Source organism: Gymnoscopelus microlampas (assembly GCF_963454915.1).
Source record: "Gymnoscopelus microlampas genome assembly, chromosome: 6".
Lineage (NCBI taxonomy): Eukaryota > Metazoa > Chordata > Actinopteri > Myctophiformes > Myctophidae > Gymnoscopelus > Gymnoscopelus microlampas.
The window spans coordinates 15,218,975-15,235,047 of record NC_139943.1 but is presented as its reverse complement, the minus strand read 5'-3'; the positions used below and the strand labels follow the sequence as shown (position 1 = coordinate 15,235,047).

General features: G+C 43.3%; 1 protein-coding gene across 1 annotated transcript in view; it reads right to left on the bottom strand.

The window, feature by feature from the left end:
• LOC311046681 (integrin alpha-11-like) overlaps positions 1-16,073 on the bottom strand; it is a 52,494-nt gene that overhangs the window by 34,950 nt on the left and 1,471 nt on the right. The window contains exons 2-3 of the mRNA XM_084059174.1: positions 6,537-6,648; positions 291-394 (exon numbers count right to left, since the gene is read on the bottom strand). Coding sequence (XP_083915300.1) covers positions 291-394; positions 6,537-6,648 — 216 coding nt within the window. The remainder of the gene's footprint in view (positions 1-290; positions 395-6,536; positions 6,649-16,073) is intronic.

Sequence of the window (16,073 nt, the reverse complement as noted above, 5' to 3'; positions counted from 1 at the left end):
GCAGGACCAGAGCCGAGAAATACGTGTGGAACAAGGAAACCAACCACAAACCATACTGTAAGTAGACAAATGTGGACAAACTGCAACACCACATTGTAACTGTCTCTCATGTGGTTCTAAATGGCTCTGGGTTTGGGTCGAGCAGGCTGGTGTTACGTTACATGAGTGTGTGTGTGTGTGTGTGTGTGTGTGTGTGTGTGTGTGTGTGTGTGTGTGTGTGTGTGTGTGTGTGTGTGTGTGTGTGTGTGTGTGTGTGTGTGTGTGTGTGTGTGTGTGTGTGTGTGTTGTACCCAGGTGGAGTCTGGAACAGTTGCCAGTGGTGTCCAGTGGACAGCGGTAGACATCTCCTGTCTCGTGTTTCCCGCTGGTCTCGAACGGAGCTCCAACCAGAAGCCTGTGGAGGACACAGACAGACAACACAAGCTGAGAGACAGAGACAGAGGCCGGAGAGACAGAGGTAGAGAGACAGAGGTTTACAGATCGATGGACAGAGACAGAGGTAGAGAGATAGAGACAGAGGTTGGAAGACAGATAGACAGAGAAACAGAGATAGAAAGACAGATGGAGAGAAAGACAGACAGAGACAGAGAGGCAAATGTAGATAGACAGAGAGACAAGAGCTAGAGAGACAAGATGGACAACGAGACAGATAAAGAGATATAGACAGATGCAAAGAGAGACAGATGGAGAGACACAGGTAGAGAGAGAGAGATACAGTGTGACATCAAAACACATTAAACGCAGCTGCCTTTTCTAACTGAATCTGAGAAATATAAAAGATAAAGATGTCAGAGAAAAATCTATGAATAAATATGAAGCTGCTGTATCAAAGGTTCCTCAATGTGTTTCAAGAACCTCACAGATGAGAGACATCACCTATAAAAACGGTATTTTTCAATGTGACTACAGTATTATTAACATCTATAATAAACTTGTCTAGCCGCCATTTGATGACTACTGTATATGAGTCATTAAAGAGTACCTTGTTTTGTTGATATACCTGGTCTCCCGTGGTGCCAATAAAGTATACAGTATAAAAACAAAAAACCCAGACATGGCAAGGAGAGCACAGTACAATCCTGTGTTATGGTATCCATTTGTACCTCTGAGAGTGTACACATTTAGCAAAATGGATTATTTTTGTACACTCTCAGTGAGAGTGAGAGTGAACTTTACACTGAGGATTTGACTGTGCTCTGCACCCATAAAGGGTCAATATATATCCATCCATCCCTCTATCCTGACAGAGTGATGATGCTGTTGCTGTGGCCCATTTAAAGTCCTAGCTGCTGAAGCGATCAGCAGACTCGGGATGTCTCCTGTCCGGTATTAGCGTAGAGCAGAGTAAACAGCAGGTTATGTGGTCTGGAGAGCCGTTCTGCTGTTTTGGGAACTCGGCTGAGTCACAGAGGACACACCAAAACCCCTTCATCAACTGATGCTTTTCACAGCCACATCAAACAAACAGACAGACCACAGGCCACAGAACACATTCTGGGTGTCTGACTGACCCCTGTCCTCCGGTGATCCACTTCCCGGTCTGACACTACTGGCTTCTATCTAGCAGCAATTAGACTGCTGAATAAATAAGAGCTAAGCCTGTGGCCATTGCACACTGAACTGAACCGTGTTTTAAATGCACAGACTGATATGATCTGTGTCTTAAATGGACTCTCCTTTACATACTGTACATTCATGACTGTTAAATTATTATGCACATTAGCCACTTTTTAATGCACTGTGTTCTACTTCTATTCTCTAATTCTCTATCTATCTTTTAACTGCATTGATGGGCCTGCTAAATTAAGAATTTCACCCATGTTACTTGTAATGTGATGTGACAATACATTTTTATTCTGATTCTGTGTGTAACTGAAGGCTTTAGTTTTTTCAATACATTAGAATTCTCTCTGAGTGAGAGTGGTAACTTAACACTTATCGATGGTATAATCAATCAGTTGGTCGTTCGGTCATCCTGTCTGTCTATCTGTCTTTGTCTGCCTGTCTGTCTGTCTGTCTGTCTGTCTTTCTAAAATGAGTGACGCTTGTCTCTGTAGAATCAGAATCAGAATCAGGTTTATTGTCACATCACAGGTTTACAAGGTAAAGAAGTGGGTGAAATTCGTTTTCGTACATCGTTCCCTGTACTGTCTGTAGGACAGACAGTTCTGTTTTGTTTTGTTTCTGTAGGACAGACATTGTCTCTATCTATAGTACAGACAGTGTTGTGTCTCTGTAGGAGATTTGTTCAGAACTGAAGATTGTATTTGGACCTGGTCCAGTCAGTAGCAGCGCCTGTCTGTGAGAGACTTTGGGTTTAGAGGATTTAGAGGGGCTGATGTTTGGTTGTGTGTGACAGTGATGGAATGTGAGGTTTGGAGGTTTGGTGGATGGTGCTAATGTGTTAACGTGTCCCAGATGACAAGAGCTCTGAACCACACGGCATGCTGGGTATGTACAGTGGAATGTAAAGACTTTGTAGTGCAGACATATACAGTAGCAGTTTACACAGACACACATGTCAAAGGCAGGAGCAGACAAAAACACAACCACATCATCCCAACGCACGCACACGCGCACACACACACACACATACACACACACACACACACACACACACACACACACACACACACACACACACACACACACACACACACACACACACACACACACACACACACACACACACACACACACACACACACACACACACACACACACACACACACACACACACACACCAGATAAAATAAACAAGCCTCCACAGACCTACAGGAACCTACCGCATACTGGGGTCAAACAGGTCAATTACTTTGACCCTTGACTCCTATCCACATACCACCACAACAGTCACTGGCTTTGTCACGTAATCTTACATCTTCTGCTCACTGAGCAGCAGAGGCTCTGACCCAGACAAGCAGCCAACAGTAAAGGAGTTTAAAGGTCAACACCAATAGATTTCTAAATCATTTCAACTCCCAGCCACCAACACTGAGACCATGACGCTGGTCAAGGAGGTGGGCCATGATGGCAAAATTGTAAAAATAGATCTCTAATCCCAAAATGTAATGATATTTTACCAATTACAACAGCGAAGAATAGTTCTTCCTGCTATCTGACAGAATTTTCCAACATCTGTCAGCAAAAAACACATCAAATCTACTTTTTCTCTGCAGGAGTTTCTGCAACATGGGAATGATTTCGGTAAATACTGGTCGTCACACATGTAACGAATGTTCCCGCATCCCTGGAATGATCAAGCCCACCAGACGACAACAACAACAGAGGAAAACACGCTCGAACCTGGAGCGCCGCACGCTTTGTTTTGCTCTGCTTCCCCTCCTCCTCTCAGAGGGAGGCAGCAGCATAACAGACCACATCACATAGTTTCCAGATCATCAGTGAGCCTGAGGATGCAGCAGAACAGGTCGCCAGACAAAACGACATATTTTCCACTTATTTACCTGCTACTTCAAAGGCCAATGGATTAGGCAATCCTGGAAGAGCCCAAACACCCCATCACGGCTGAGAGACTTCCAGGTCAAAGAGAGTAAAAAAAAAGGGGGAAAGGAATGTTGGGAAATCTCACCTGGCGTCCGCAACCACAGAGTTTTACTGAGGAGAGAGAATGACAGAGAGCTCATATATTAGACCACATATGACTAGTGGCCGACTGGCCGTATATCTGCTATCATTTATCTGTCTTTAAAGTCCCATGGGAGCAACCAGGTGAGGCGGGGTGAAATCACACAACATGAGATCATGGCCCTGGCCGTGTTAATGCCTATATTTACGAGGAATGAAACCCTCAACCCTGGCATTACCGTGCTCTCTATTTATCAAATGATTTCGGTGTCTTCTCAGAAGTTATCACCATGGAAACCAGCCACATGGACATGAAGTTGAGAGATGAGATGTTCCACCAGAGACCCACTGCAGCCAAGAAGCAAGCGTAAAATGTATAGTATCATAACAATGTGTAGTACAGTATGTAGGTGTGTGTGTGTGTGTGTGTGTGTGTGTGTGTGTGTGTGTGTGTGTGTGTGTGTGTGTGTGTGTGTGTGTGTGTGTGTGTGTGTGTGTGTGTGTGTGTGCGTGTGCGTGTGCGTGTGCGTGCGTGCGTGTGCGTGCGTGCGTCGTACAGTTTATAGAACCGTAGATTCCATTACTGGCGTAGCTGTACAGAGCTGACAGGGAGTCTGTCACAAACCCTGAGGAGCATCAGATATACATCAGACACAGATTATCAAACTGTAATTTAGTGGACAGAGGAGTTTAATACAGTCAAGCTGTGTTAATGCTCCACATCCCACGGTCGTATGGTAATGGAACCTCTGTCAACCGCGCCAAGTGCCGGGTCACCAGAGGACAGCTGTCCTGAGGTCTTCCATCATCTGGCCATGATTCATTGGAACACCTTCGAGAAGACAACAGCAATAAAGTCTCCTCCAGTTCTTTCGCTGTCTCTTTCCCAGGGCAGGAGACAAGGATGTGTTGTTGTCTGCTGGCATCTATATGATAACCAGCAGCTCCACAAACTTCACCAAAAACTTAATAACCAGCTAAACTAGAATTTGAGAACAGAAAAACACCAAATTATGTGTGATTTATTGTCCATGTGGCTGGTGGATTTGTACAGTAAATTAGACGAAGACCTGTAAATGATGTTTGGTTACCAGTCAAAGTGGTAGGACAAACTAGCCTATCAACCGTCCGTAACCCAAATGTTCCAGTAGCCACTAGTAGGTGGTTGGTGTTGATTTAAAGTCCTTCATTATCCGACAGCAGCCAAACCGCTAAAGACTCACATCTGAGAAGTGGTAATAGTACCGGCCCACCATGGAGGCTGGGGGTTCGAATCCACCTCAGTGCATCCGGCTTTGTCGAGCGTCTATAAAAAACCTGTGTTGCGGGGAGGGTGATATTTGTCACTGCACGTACTCCTACGGGCTGGGGCGGCACCTGTCAGCGGGGAGTGTTGGGCGGGAGGAGTAAGGCGGAGGCTCTGCGTCCTCCTGGTGGGGGCTCCTCACTGGTGAGTCAGTAGGATACAACAGCAGTGACAACACACAAATGTGTGTGGGAAGAAATTAATTGGCATAACGACTGAATTGGGGAGAAAAAAAAGAAGACACATCTGAGAGTGTTTCAGACAAGACACAGAACAATTCATACTGTGGATTTGAATGGGACTCCTAGCTTGTGTTGTGTACCTACTGTACCATCCACCCTCTCTCTACAGCAGTGTTTCTCACCCTTTTTAATTTCAAGGACCCCCCAGTTTGATATGCATTAGGCCACGGACGGACCCTCATTTAATACGATGTTCATCCCTGGGACCAGAGCTAAACACATGTAGGGTCCATTTGGTTCCTAACTATCAATCATGGGCATCTGGGGACTCCTGGAAGCCCCTTAATGGTCCCCATATATACTCCACATCGAGAACCAGCGCTCATCTGGTAAAGACATCCTCACACCTAGCAGAAGTGATGTGTTGTTTGAATGGGGAGTTTAAGAGGAGGGATGAAGTGTTTACAGTTGATACAGGCAGCAGACATGTACAGTAATTATAGAGGAGGTCTGTACAGCACAGTTTGACCAATCAGAAGCAGCTTGAAGCACTGTGTTCTAGCAGCATGTACTGCACAGCGCTCATGCAGAACACACAGCCGCTCATTCAATTCCCAGTTCAATTCCATTCATGCTTTCTTCCCACAGCACTCAGAGCACTGTTTCTCTTCAACAACAACACTTATCCATGCACTCATGAGTGTGTTTAGGTCAACACACACTGAAACTAAAGGTTACAGAAATCAAGCACTGGGACATTTGCGCAATGTAATGGTTACCAACACATATTTTTCTCCAGATCAAAGAAAGAATTAAGTCTTTCACGGTTGCTGTGGAAAAACAGATTTCCATCTAGCCAACGGTTTCCAGGTGTAGATGTCTGACCGACAGCTGCCTTTAATCATATTCTGATAACAATTTTCTTGATTACCCTGATTAAGGCCACTGGTCAAAAAAAAAGTCTATAGTACTGCAAGTGTTGCTGAAATGTCTTTCTTTCCAGACTTATTTTCATATACCTTGCTAGTGAGTGAAGTTGCTGTTACAGCCATCACTGCCATGACAACAACGTCCATCAAGTCTGTATGTGTCGTGTCCTTCTGATTGGCTACAGTCTCCTCCCCACACACACAAGAGAGGAAGGAGTGGAGGACGGAATGGGACAGGAAGGGAGAACTTGTACAACAACAAAGTGGACAAAACATAATGTGTCCATGTCTGTCTGTAAGGAATCATTTACTCCAGCCAGAGGATTTAGAACATGCACTCAACTTTTGCCTTGAGACTGTATTCTCAGCTAATCTTTCTCTGCAGTGCACAGGCCAAACAGTGTGTGTGTGTGTGTGTGTGTGTGTGTGTGTGTGTGTGTGTGTGTGTGTGTGTGTGTGTGTGTGTGTGTGTGCGTGTGCGTGTGCGTGTGCGTGTGCGCGTGCGCGTGTGCATGTGTGCGTGTGCGTTACCATTGTCGTCCTCCCACTTGGTGCTGTTGGATTGTGTAACCAAACTGGGCATCCTTGGAGCCCAGAATTAGCTTGGGGTTCTTGGTGTCAAAGTTGAAACACAGATGAAGACCTGTGACACACACAGACAAACACACAAAGATCAATACACACAGACAACACACACAGATCAACATGACAGTGACAAGTCTTTGAATCATACAATCCTCTTTTTTGATTGATTGACTGAATATTTTATTAGGCAAAAAATGTAAACAGCACAATTATATTTACAATACTTTGTCTGTCTAAAAGGTCCATCCAAAAAAGTCCTTGCGGTCTTGTTTCCATTGGGGTCTCACATGCTGTACACACAGCAAGTGGTGAAGTGATAGATCTTTGGCCATTGGGATTGAGACAAATAAAGTGTGTCCACATTTCTCTGTGAGACATAAATCCATGTTCACATTTCATCTGAGTGTGGCGGCACCGTTAGTTTAGGAATACTGGTAAAGGTAAGAGCTTTAACCAACTAAGCCCTATAATACTTTGTTGTACGACAAATAGCGAAAACAGCCGATCTACAGCTTCTAGATCTGCTATATAGTATTTTGGAAGATTTGGAAAAATAATTGAACATTTAGACCCTGGCACAACTCATGGGCTCCTACTGACGCCCTAGGCTTATAATGTAAACCCTGGCCCACCTCAGCACTAGGTTGCACCAGCTGTGCTTAAAGTTCAAATGTAGCCTAGTTTGATCATAACTTCTAATTTAAGACAGAGTTTACACATTACTAACAGTTTAAGGATGGCACCAGCTGAAATGGTTCCTTGTAGATCTGCTATATTCACTATTTTGTGAGTTATTGGAAAATGACATGCATTTTTGCCTATAATGACATACCCACAATTGGGATGCCAGGTTTAAAGTAAAGTAGCTCACTCATTGGCATCAATAGTAGTTTCCCACCACTGTTATTCTCTCTCTATTCTCTATTAATTCAGTATACAACTAGAAAAAGTGCTCCTCGGAGCACAGGTCTCCGCCAGGTCAGGTAGGTTATTGTGGGCCAGCAATGTGCGGAATTCACCAATCAGGATGGAATATGAAAAATCAGACGGAACCCTCTGGCCAATCAGGATGGAATATGATAAAGCTGAAAGACCTGTTTCGTTTAATTACTAGAGATACTGTGCACCGATTTACGTGATGTTTAATGGCCAAAAATCAGTAGGAGAACTGTCAAAAAATTGACAAACAGACAGGGTGCAAAACAAAGTCTCGGCCATGCCTTTCGGCCTGGCGGAGACAATAACAAAGTCTAAGAACAACATCATCTTATAAAGGCCCAACAACACGACGATACAGACAAGATTGGTATCTTGTGAATTACAATTAGAAGAATTCAGGAATTTACCTAAAAAGTGCAAGATCGGAGTAATTGGAATTAGCTCTAGTCAACAAACAAAAAATACAGTGCAATGAAAAAGTAAAAGATACAATGTAACTAGGATAACAAGTATAAAACAAAACTAGCATCTATCTAAATAACATACAGTATTGTCTCAATAATATAAGTAATATTCATCTGTGGACACGCAAATAATATAAATCTATCTAAGTAATACTAATGGCATCTGTAACATACATCTGAATAACAGACACTGAATATAGACCCTGGCACACGACGGGGCTCTAAATGGGTAACAACACATGAGTAATCACATTAGTTAATCAGTATGTTTACAATAAAGTCTTATGCACTGTTATTGTGTTGTTTTCTCCATGTTAACAAACAGACTTAACCACTTAAACCCAAGCATCTATATCGTGGGGAAAGCTATCGCTGAAAATAGCAGATCGACAAGCTCACAACGCGCTGCACTGCATCGCGTGCGAGATCTAGAAGCTGCAACACTAGTGAAAAAACAGTGAAATGAGGCAATTTTCAAGTGTTGTCTGCCTGTCTGTCATCTGGGCCCAGTTTAAACTGTTATAATTATTATCAGATAGAAGGTCATTGGCTGACTGGGAGACTTTCTACTGGTGCCAAGAGTCTGATAGAAATGGAAACCATCAGAATATCAAGATGATGACATCACGTCTCTTTTCCTGTTTCATTTTCCCTGACAGGAAACAGGAAACGGTGATCTATGGGAAATAATTACTCTCTTACTACAGAATCTTCACAAATGTCTTCTTTTTTTTTAAAACAGAACAGAACAGAACAGACATATTTAATAATTCTAAATTTTGTAAAAATAGCTGAAATAGCTGATCTGTAAGCTGTAGATCTGCTATTTCTGCTATTTTTCAACATGGACACGATTATGCAAAAGTAAGTGCGATAATCTCACATAATTACGATTAGACGATTATGTAATAATTGTGACAGGCCTAGACAGGACAGGACAGTACAGATCAGGTCCTGTCTCTCCCTGTGTCCTGTGTCCTCTCTACACCCTTGTGTCTAGTCCAGACAGTCAGTTTTGTGGGCAGTCCGCTCCTCTTGAATCATTTCTTGATGAATTCGTATTGTTTTCTTTATTATTGTAAAGATAGTCAGAGACGGAGAAGAGGCAAGAAAAGGACAGAGAGGGAAAAATAATTAAATCGATTAAATTGAACAGAATTGAAAGCCAAGGAAGGGGCAGAGCAACAGAAAGAAAGCGGTAGAAGACAGAATGAAAGGGAAGAGGAAGATAGAGTCAGGGAGGGAGAGAAAGAGACAGAGAGAGAGAGAGAAAAAAAAACATCTTTTAAAGTAATCATATTTAATCAGATGCAGAGAGTCTATCAGGGATCCAGAAAAAATGCTGTCCAGAAGTGAGCTCTGTAAATCCAGAAGGCTTATAAACGCTGGAACACCACAGGGCTACTACTGAGGCCCCTAGCTTATAGACCCTGGCACACCACAGGGCTCCTACTGAGGCCCGTAGCTTATAGACCCTGGCACACCACAGGGCTCCTACTGAGGCCCGTAGCTTATAGACCCTGGCACACCACAGGGCTCCTACTGAGGCCCGTAGCTTATAGACCCTGGCACACCACAGGGCTCCTACTGAGGCCCCTAGCTTATTATAGACCCTGGCACACCACAGGGCTCCTACTGACATCCCTACCTTATAGACCCTGGCACACCACAGGGCTCCTACTGAGGCCCCTAGCTTATAGACCCTGGCACACCACAGGGCTCCTACTGAGGCCCCTAGCTTATAGACCCTGGCACACCACAAGACTACTACTGAGGCCCCTAGCTTATAGACCCTGGCACACCACTGGCCCCTGGTTTTATGGACATGATTCACCAGGAGCCTGGATGGCTTGGTTCCAGGCTTAAAATAATTCAGATAAATATTTTCGGAAATCTCTATGGGGAAAATGAACAGGTTTTCTATATGTGGCACCATAAAATGGCTGCCACTGCTATGCCCTATAGACCCTGGCAGAACCGCGTATTATTTAATGGTAAGCAGATTCTACCAAGCCCCGCCCTGCCTGCCTTGCGATTGGCTGAATGCAAAAACGAGAAAACAAGGACTCCGCCCCCAGAGGGGAAGGTGGGGGCGTTGTCACATTCTAATACAGCCCAAACCCCAATTTTTTTAACTGGTCTGGTGGCATGCCTCGCTGAGCGCACTGTAGGACTGCCGACCCTAACCCCCCGTGATTGGATCCCATTGTCGTCACTCATTTTCAGACAACCCCGGGCAAATTTCTTTTGACTATAAAGTATAGTTTTGGACCGCGACGGAGGCACGCCCGAGAGGCACCACCGAGCGAGCTAAAGCGAGCGAGTTGCCGTGCCGAATGTTGCGAAGTTCGCTTGAGCCGACTCAGTGCCGTCCGAGTTATGTACCGATAGGCACAGAATCGTAAATCATTTTTAACAATGAATTTTCAAAACTTTTCCATAACTTTTCCAAAGTATTTTACCCCATTTCCAGGATTATAGAAATCATACAGTGCAATAATGAGACTCTTAAACCAGTGTGCCATCAATGCCCCAAGACAGACTCGAGCGAAGGTGTCACGTGACAAAAAGAACAGATCTACAAGCTAACGTATCAAGTAGCACTGCATGTTACCACAATTTACCAATCTTTCAAGTAATGTCAGACAAAAACAATGTATTTCGTTGCTGTCGGGCAGAAACCTCTTATCTCCGTAGTTTAACTTTTTGTGTTTTTTTGTAAATGATACAGTGTCACACAAAAGCATCAAAAGTAGCAGATCTACAAGCTCAAAACGTGGCGCGAAGCGGCGCGTTTTGAGCTTGTAGATCTGCTACTTTTGCCATTTTAGAATTTGACTCCTGAAAAGTAACAGTTTTGGACATATGAGGGTTCCGACCGACAGAGACGATAGCCAAACATTTTCCAAAACATTTGATTAATTCCAAACCTTTTCCAGGGCCTGGAAAACAGTTTTTCTAATTTCAAAATATTTCCAGGAATTTCATGACCATGGGAACCCTGGTTATCTGGCTTATAGACCTATCTGGTAGACCTCAGATCTTCTACTGAGGCCCAAGGCTCAGTGCCCAACAACAACAGCAGGACTTGGCTATAGGCCTTCTGCATGGTTCAGGGGATGACATGACATGCAGACGTGTCCTTCCTTCAGTACCTTCAGGTGGCTGTAATCTGTAGTGGTGGTGAGTACGTGAGTGAAGACACCCGGTTCTCCTCACTGGCTGGACCAATTGCTCTGATTTTGCACACAGCCATTGACCATTACCATCTGAACGCAACTGTGAAGCCCGTTTTTCAATTTCATCAAATCTCAGCTTCTTATTAGCGTTTTTCTGTCAAACACTGTCGCCATGGTTACAGGCCTGCCCAGCTATGGGACGAACTGCCTCCCGGGTTGCCAGATCATGTGCACATATCCCCCCACGGATGCGCTGCGCCGACGGGTATGGTCTAGTAGTCATAACCGAGCCCCCCCCCTCGAACTGTTTACAGTACATATTTTGTTTTTCATATTTTTTAAATTGCTTATATTATGTTCTGCATAGTAGTGTATATCTGTCTATCATTTATGTCACTATGAATTGAGTACAAAGGACCCCAATGGAAACAAGCCAATGGCTTTCTTGTTTTTTTTCTATTCCTGTTAGCTGACCTTGTATTGAACTGTACTTTCATGTGCTTTTTTCTGCAAACTTCTATTAAAGTATTCAATCAATCAATCAATATCAAAAGGACACAGTTTTGAACCCCATAAAAACAAAAACATGCATGTGTGATGTGTCCTAGACACTAAGTCTGACTGTCTGTCCATCCATCCATTCATCTTTTCATCCTTTACATCAGAAAAACTAACAGTCGGACTGTGTGTCCACAAAGGAAAAAAAACATCCATCAAAATGTCAAGACACCAGAGACAAAGACAGAGGTTCTTTTCTGTTGGAGGTCCGAGAGTCTGTTTGTTTACTGAAAGACGGCAGGAATTTGTTTCTGTCTGAGCAGAGGAGAGAAGAGAAGAGGAGAGGAGAGGTAATATTTGACCAGTTTCTGATACGGTATGCTCTCTCACTCTCTCTCCTGCCTCTAACCTTCTGTTTGGGGAATTAACTGATTTTCCAGATGTTGATTCCTGCAGTCGACAGAGAGACAGGTCGACTTGACTTCCAGAGGCTTTCTGCCAGACAGACAGCTATGGTTTCCCAGCAGAGAGACAGACAGATAGAGAGATACATGGATAGACAGGATATAGATAGAGAGATACATGGATATATATAGTTAGACAGATGAATGGAAAGAAGGATAGAGATAACAAGGGCAGTAAAGATAATGAGAAAGCAGAAGTAAAGGATTCTGGTCATAATTATGTTTGTGCCTGCCCAGAAAAATAGACATCCCCAAAGCACCTGTGTCTTTAGCCACACGAACCCTAACATGCGTGCATATTCTGGGTATGTCTCTAGACGAACATTCAGAGAAAAATAGGCGTACATTCAGCGAAAAAGGCAGATCTACAACCTCTCAATGCGCTGCGATGAAGACATTTGGTGTAGAGGAGGGTGCAGACCTCTGGAGGACCCCGGTTAAGGGTTTAAGTGGTTAACAGACGGACGGACGGACGGACGGACGGACGGACGTGGAGAGAGAGAGAGAGAGAGAGAGAGAGAGAGAGAGAGAGAGAGAGAGAGAGAGAGAGACAGAGAGACTCAGTCAAGAGAGATGGGGGCAGCCAATCAGTAAGGGGTTCACCTGTACTTAATTAAGCCCTCCAGAGACACAAAGACAACCCCTCTGGGGGGAAAAAAAGGTTCATTCTGGGATCTGTTTTTCATTTGACAGCAGCACTGGTAGTGGTCTCTTTAGTTTGAACTTCCTGAAATATAAGTAGACATGCATTTTATGTTATCTATGTCCTTCTGGGGTAGAGATGGTTTAGCGCAGTGGTGGAAAGTAACTAAGTACATTTACTCAAGTACTGTACTTAAGTACAATTTTGAGGTATTTTTTACTTCACTGGAGTATTTCCAATTTTCACTAATTTTACTTCTACTCCACTACAACTCAGAGGACAATATTGTACTTTTACTCAACTATAATTATTTACTATATACTTTGTAGATTTTTATTATTATTACAAAACCACTTCAGACCTACAGTATATATATATATTCTTTGGCAATTTGAAAATAGCCGATCTACAAGCTCACAACGGGTTGCTTTGCGACCCGTTGTGAGTTTAGGTTTACAACATGTTGTAGCCAATCATGTTGATTGGCTATTTTTTATTTTTATTTTTTTAAGTCGAAAATCTTTGAAAACAGTTAAAGATTTTTGAAAAACTTTAATTAATGAAATCAAATAAAAAAAAGGAAAAACTTTAATGAATGAAAACTGTTAATGTGGTTAATCTCTGTGACACGTGTACTGCATCTATCAAACAACAGCATTCATCATGACATACTGTATGTGTTGGAGTGTAACTATCAGGCTAAAAGCCAGGCGAGGGCCTGAACACAATTACACACACATCAAACACATTACATTACACACACATGGTTCCAACAAACACATCCTATCATCCTCATAATCATATTCTCGTGTCTTTCTTGACAGCAATGTACACAGCACACACAGTCCCCTCTCTGTCTCTCTGTTCGACCCCCTCTCTTCTCTCTCTCCCTTTCCCTCAGTTGTGGAAAAAGTACTCAATTATTTTACTTGCAATGCAGAAATCTGTTACAAGTAAAAGTACCAGCATTCAAAATTTACTTTAGTAAAATTACAAAAGCATTGGTATAAAAATGAACTCAAAGTACCAAAAGTAGAAAGTACTCATTGTGCAGAATGTCTCATTTCACAAGTTTTCAAATGTACACAAATCGTTTGAAAATAGTAGATTACAAGCTTGTAGATCGGCTATTTTCAAATGGACGAAATGTATATAGTGGTTAGTGTATGTTTTGTAATAATAATCAAAATCTACAAAGTAACTAGTAACTTAAGTTTTCAAACAATTGTAGTGGAGTAAAAGTACAATATTTGACTTGGAAATACTCCAGTAAAGTAAAAAAAAAAAATACCTCAAAAATGTACTTAAGTACAGTACTTCAGAAAATGTACTTTGTTACTTTACACCACTGCAGCACACACACTCCCCAATCTGTCTCTCTGTTCGATCCCCTCTCTTCTCTCTCTCTATTTCCCTCACTCCCCCCCCCCTCTCTCTCTCTTTCTCTGAAATTCTCTCAACCCCTCTCATTCTCTTCCATTCTTTGAGCTAACCTCTCTCCGGTTCCCCAAGGACGAATCGGAAATCGCCTACCATCACTGGCCTTTGCATCAAACCCAATTTAAAGTGATTTAAACAGATTTAAAATGATTTAAATAAACCTACACTGCGTTCATGGGGAAATGTTTCCTCTTTACCAGAAAGCCTGGCGAAGCTGTGGAGCCGAAATGTGTTTGAACCTCCCATCTGGGGAGGACTGACATTTTCTGTCATTTTTCTCCATGAACTAAATGATATAGCTTATTGTTAGCTTGTTTAGATTGCATTCTTGTTGAGAGTTGAACTCACAAATGCTGGAATTCCTAAGGTTTCTGTGACTAAATGAAAGACAATGATCAAAAGAGGAAAAGATTTCATGAAGCAACAGGAGAAGAACATTGAGGAGACTGAAGTACAGCAACACGTGTACACTGAGCTGTCTCACACACGCGCGCGCACACACACGCGCGCGCGCGCGCGCACGCACGCACGCACGCACGCACGCACACACACACACACACACACACACACACACACACACACACACACACACACACACACACACACACACACACACACACACACACACACACACACACACACACACACACAAACATTTGTATTACGACTTGTGAGGACAATTTGAGGCCATTTTTAACCCTAAATGCCTAATCCTAACCTTAACACCAACCTAAATCTTTTCCTAATTGTAAGCCTAACCCGAAACGATCTTTCTTTTTACCATAAAACAGCCAGTACACACACACACACACACACACACACACACACACACACACACACACACACACACACACACACACACACAGAGGGCTCTGGCACCGAGAGGGGATGCAGTTGGACAAACACACACAGGCAGGCGCTTGAAACCATGCATGAAGACAAGCACACACAGAATAACACAAGTGTTTCCTGTCTGTCTGACAGACCAGAGGGATGCTGGTCTGAAGAGGTCACTGTGAGTCTCCATGGGTCAAGATTAGACCAGGAGGGGGTGTGATCTTATCTCTTAGGGCAGTGGTTCTCAACCTTTTCAGGCTGTGACCCCCCAAAGTAATAATATTTGAACTGGACACCCCCCACCCTGACAAGCGCTTGGAATTGTAGGAGTTGAGGCATTACATTTTGTTTGACTCCACAGATAAATATTGTGAAAATAGCATATCTACAAGCTCGTTGCGAGGCGTTGTGAGCTTGTAGATCATCTATTTTCACCTCAATTCCTTCTTATGCCTCTATGTATTTTAGCACACGTATGTTTTATTATGCCTCTGACGGCGAACAGCTGTGGCCGGAGGTGTTTTCAAATTGTCCCTTTATTTTTTCTAAGAATTTAGAATAGCCAATTATTTGTAGCCCCTTTTTTCATGTCAATTAATTCCTCCCCCTACTGGCTCACCTGCCAGCGAGGACTCCCACTGGGAGGACGTAGCGCCTCCGTCCTACTCCTCCCGTTCAACATTCCCTGCTGACAGGTGCAGTGCACCCCCAGCCCGTAGGACAATGTGTGCATTTGCAGACAAATATCACCCTCGTGTTTGTTAGGACGATGTGCTTCTGAGTACCTAGTCCACACTGACCTTCCTAACGCGATATCTCAGGAACACCTTGAGGGAATTTCATGAAATTTGGTACAAAGGTCCAGTTGGACTCAAGGATGAACTAATTAGGTGGTCAAAGGTCAAGGTCATTCTGACCGAAGAAAAATTGCATTAATCAAATTCCTTCTAAGTCTTCATTCATGGCCTAGACTGCTGGCGTAGCGGTCCAGGCACCTAGCCTCCAAAGTAGCCTGACAG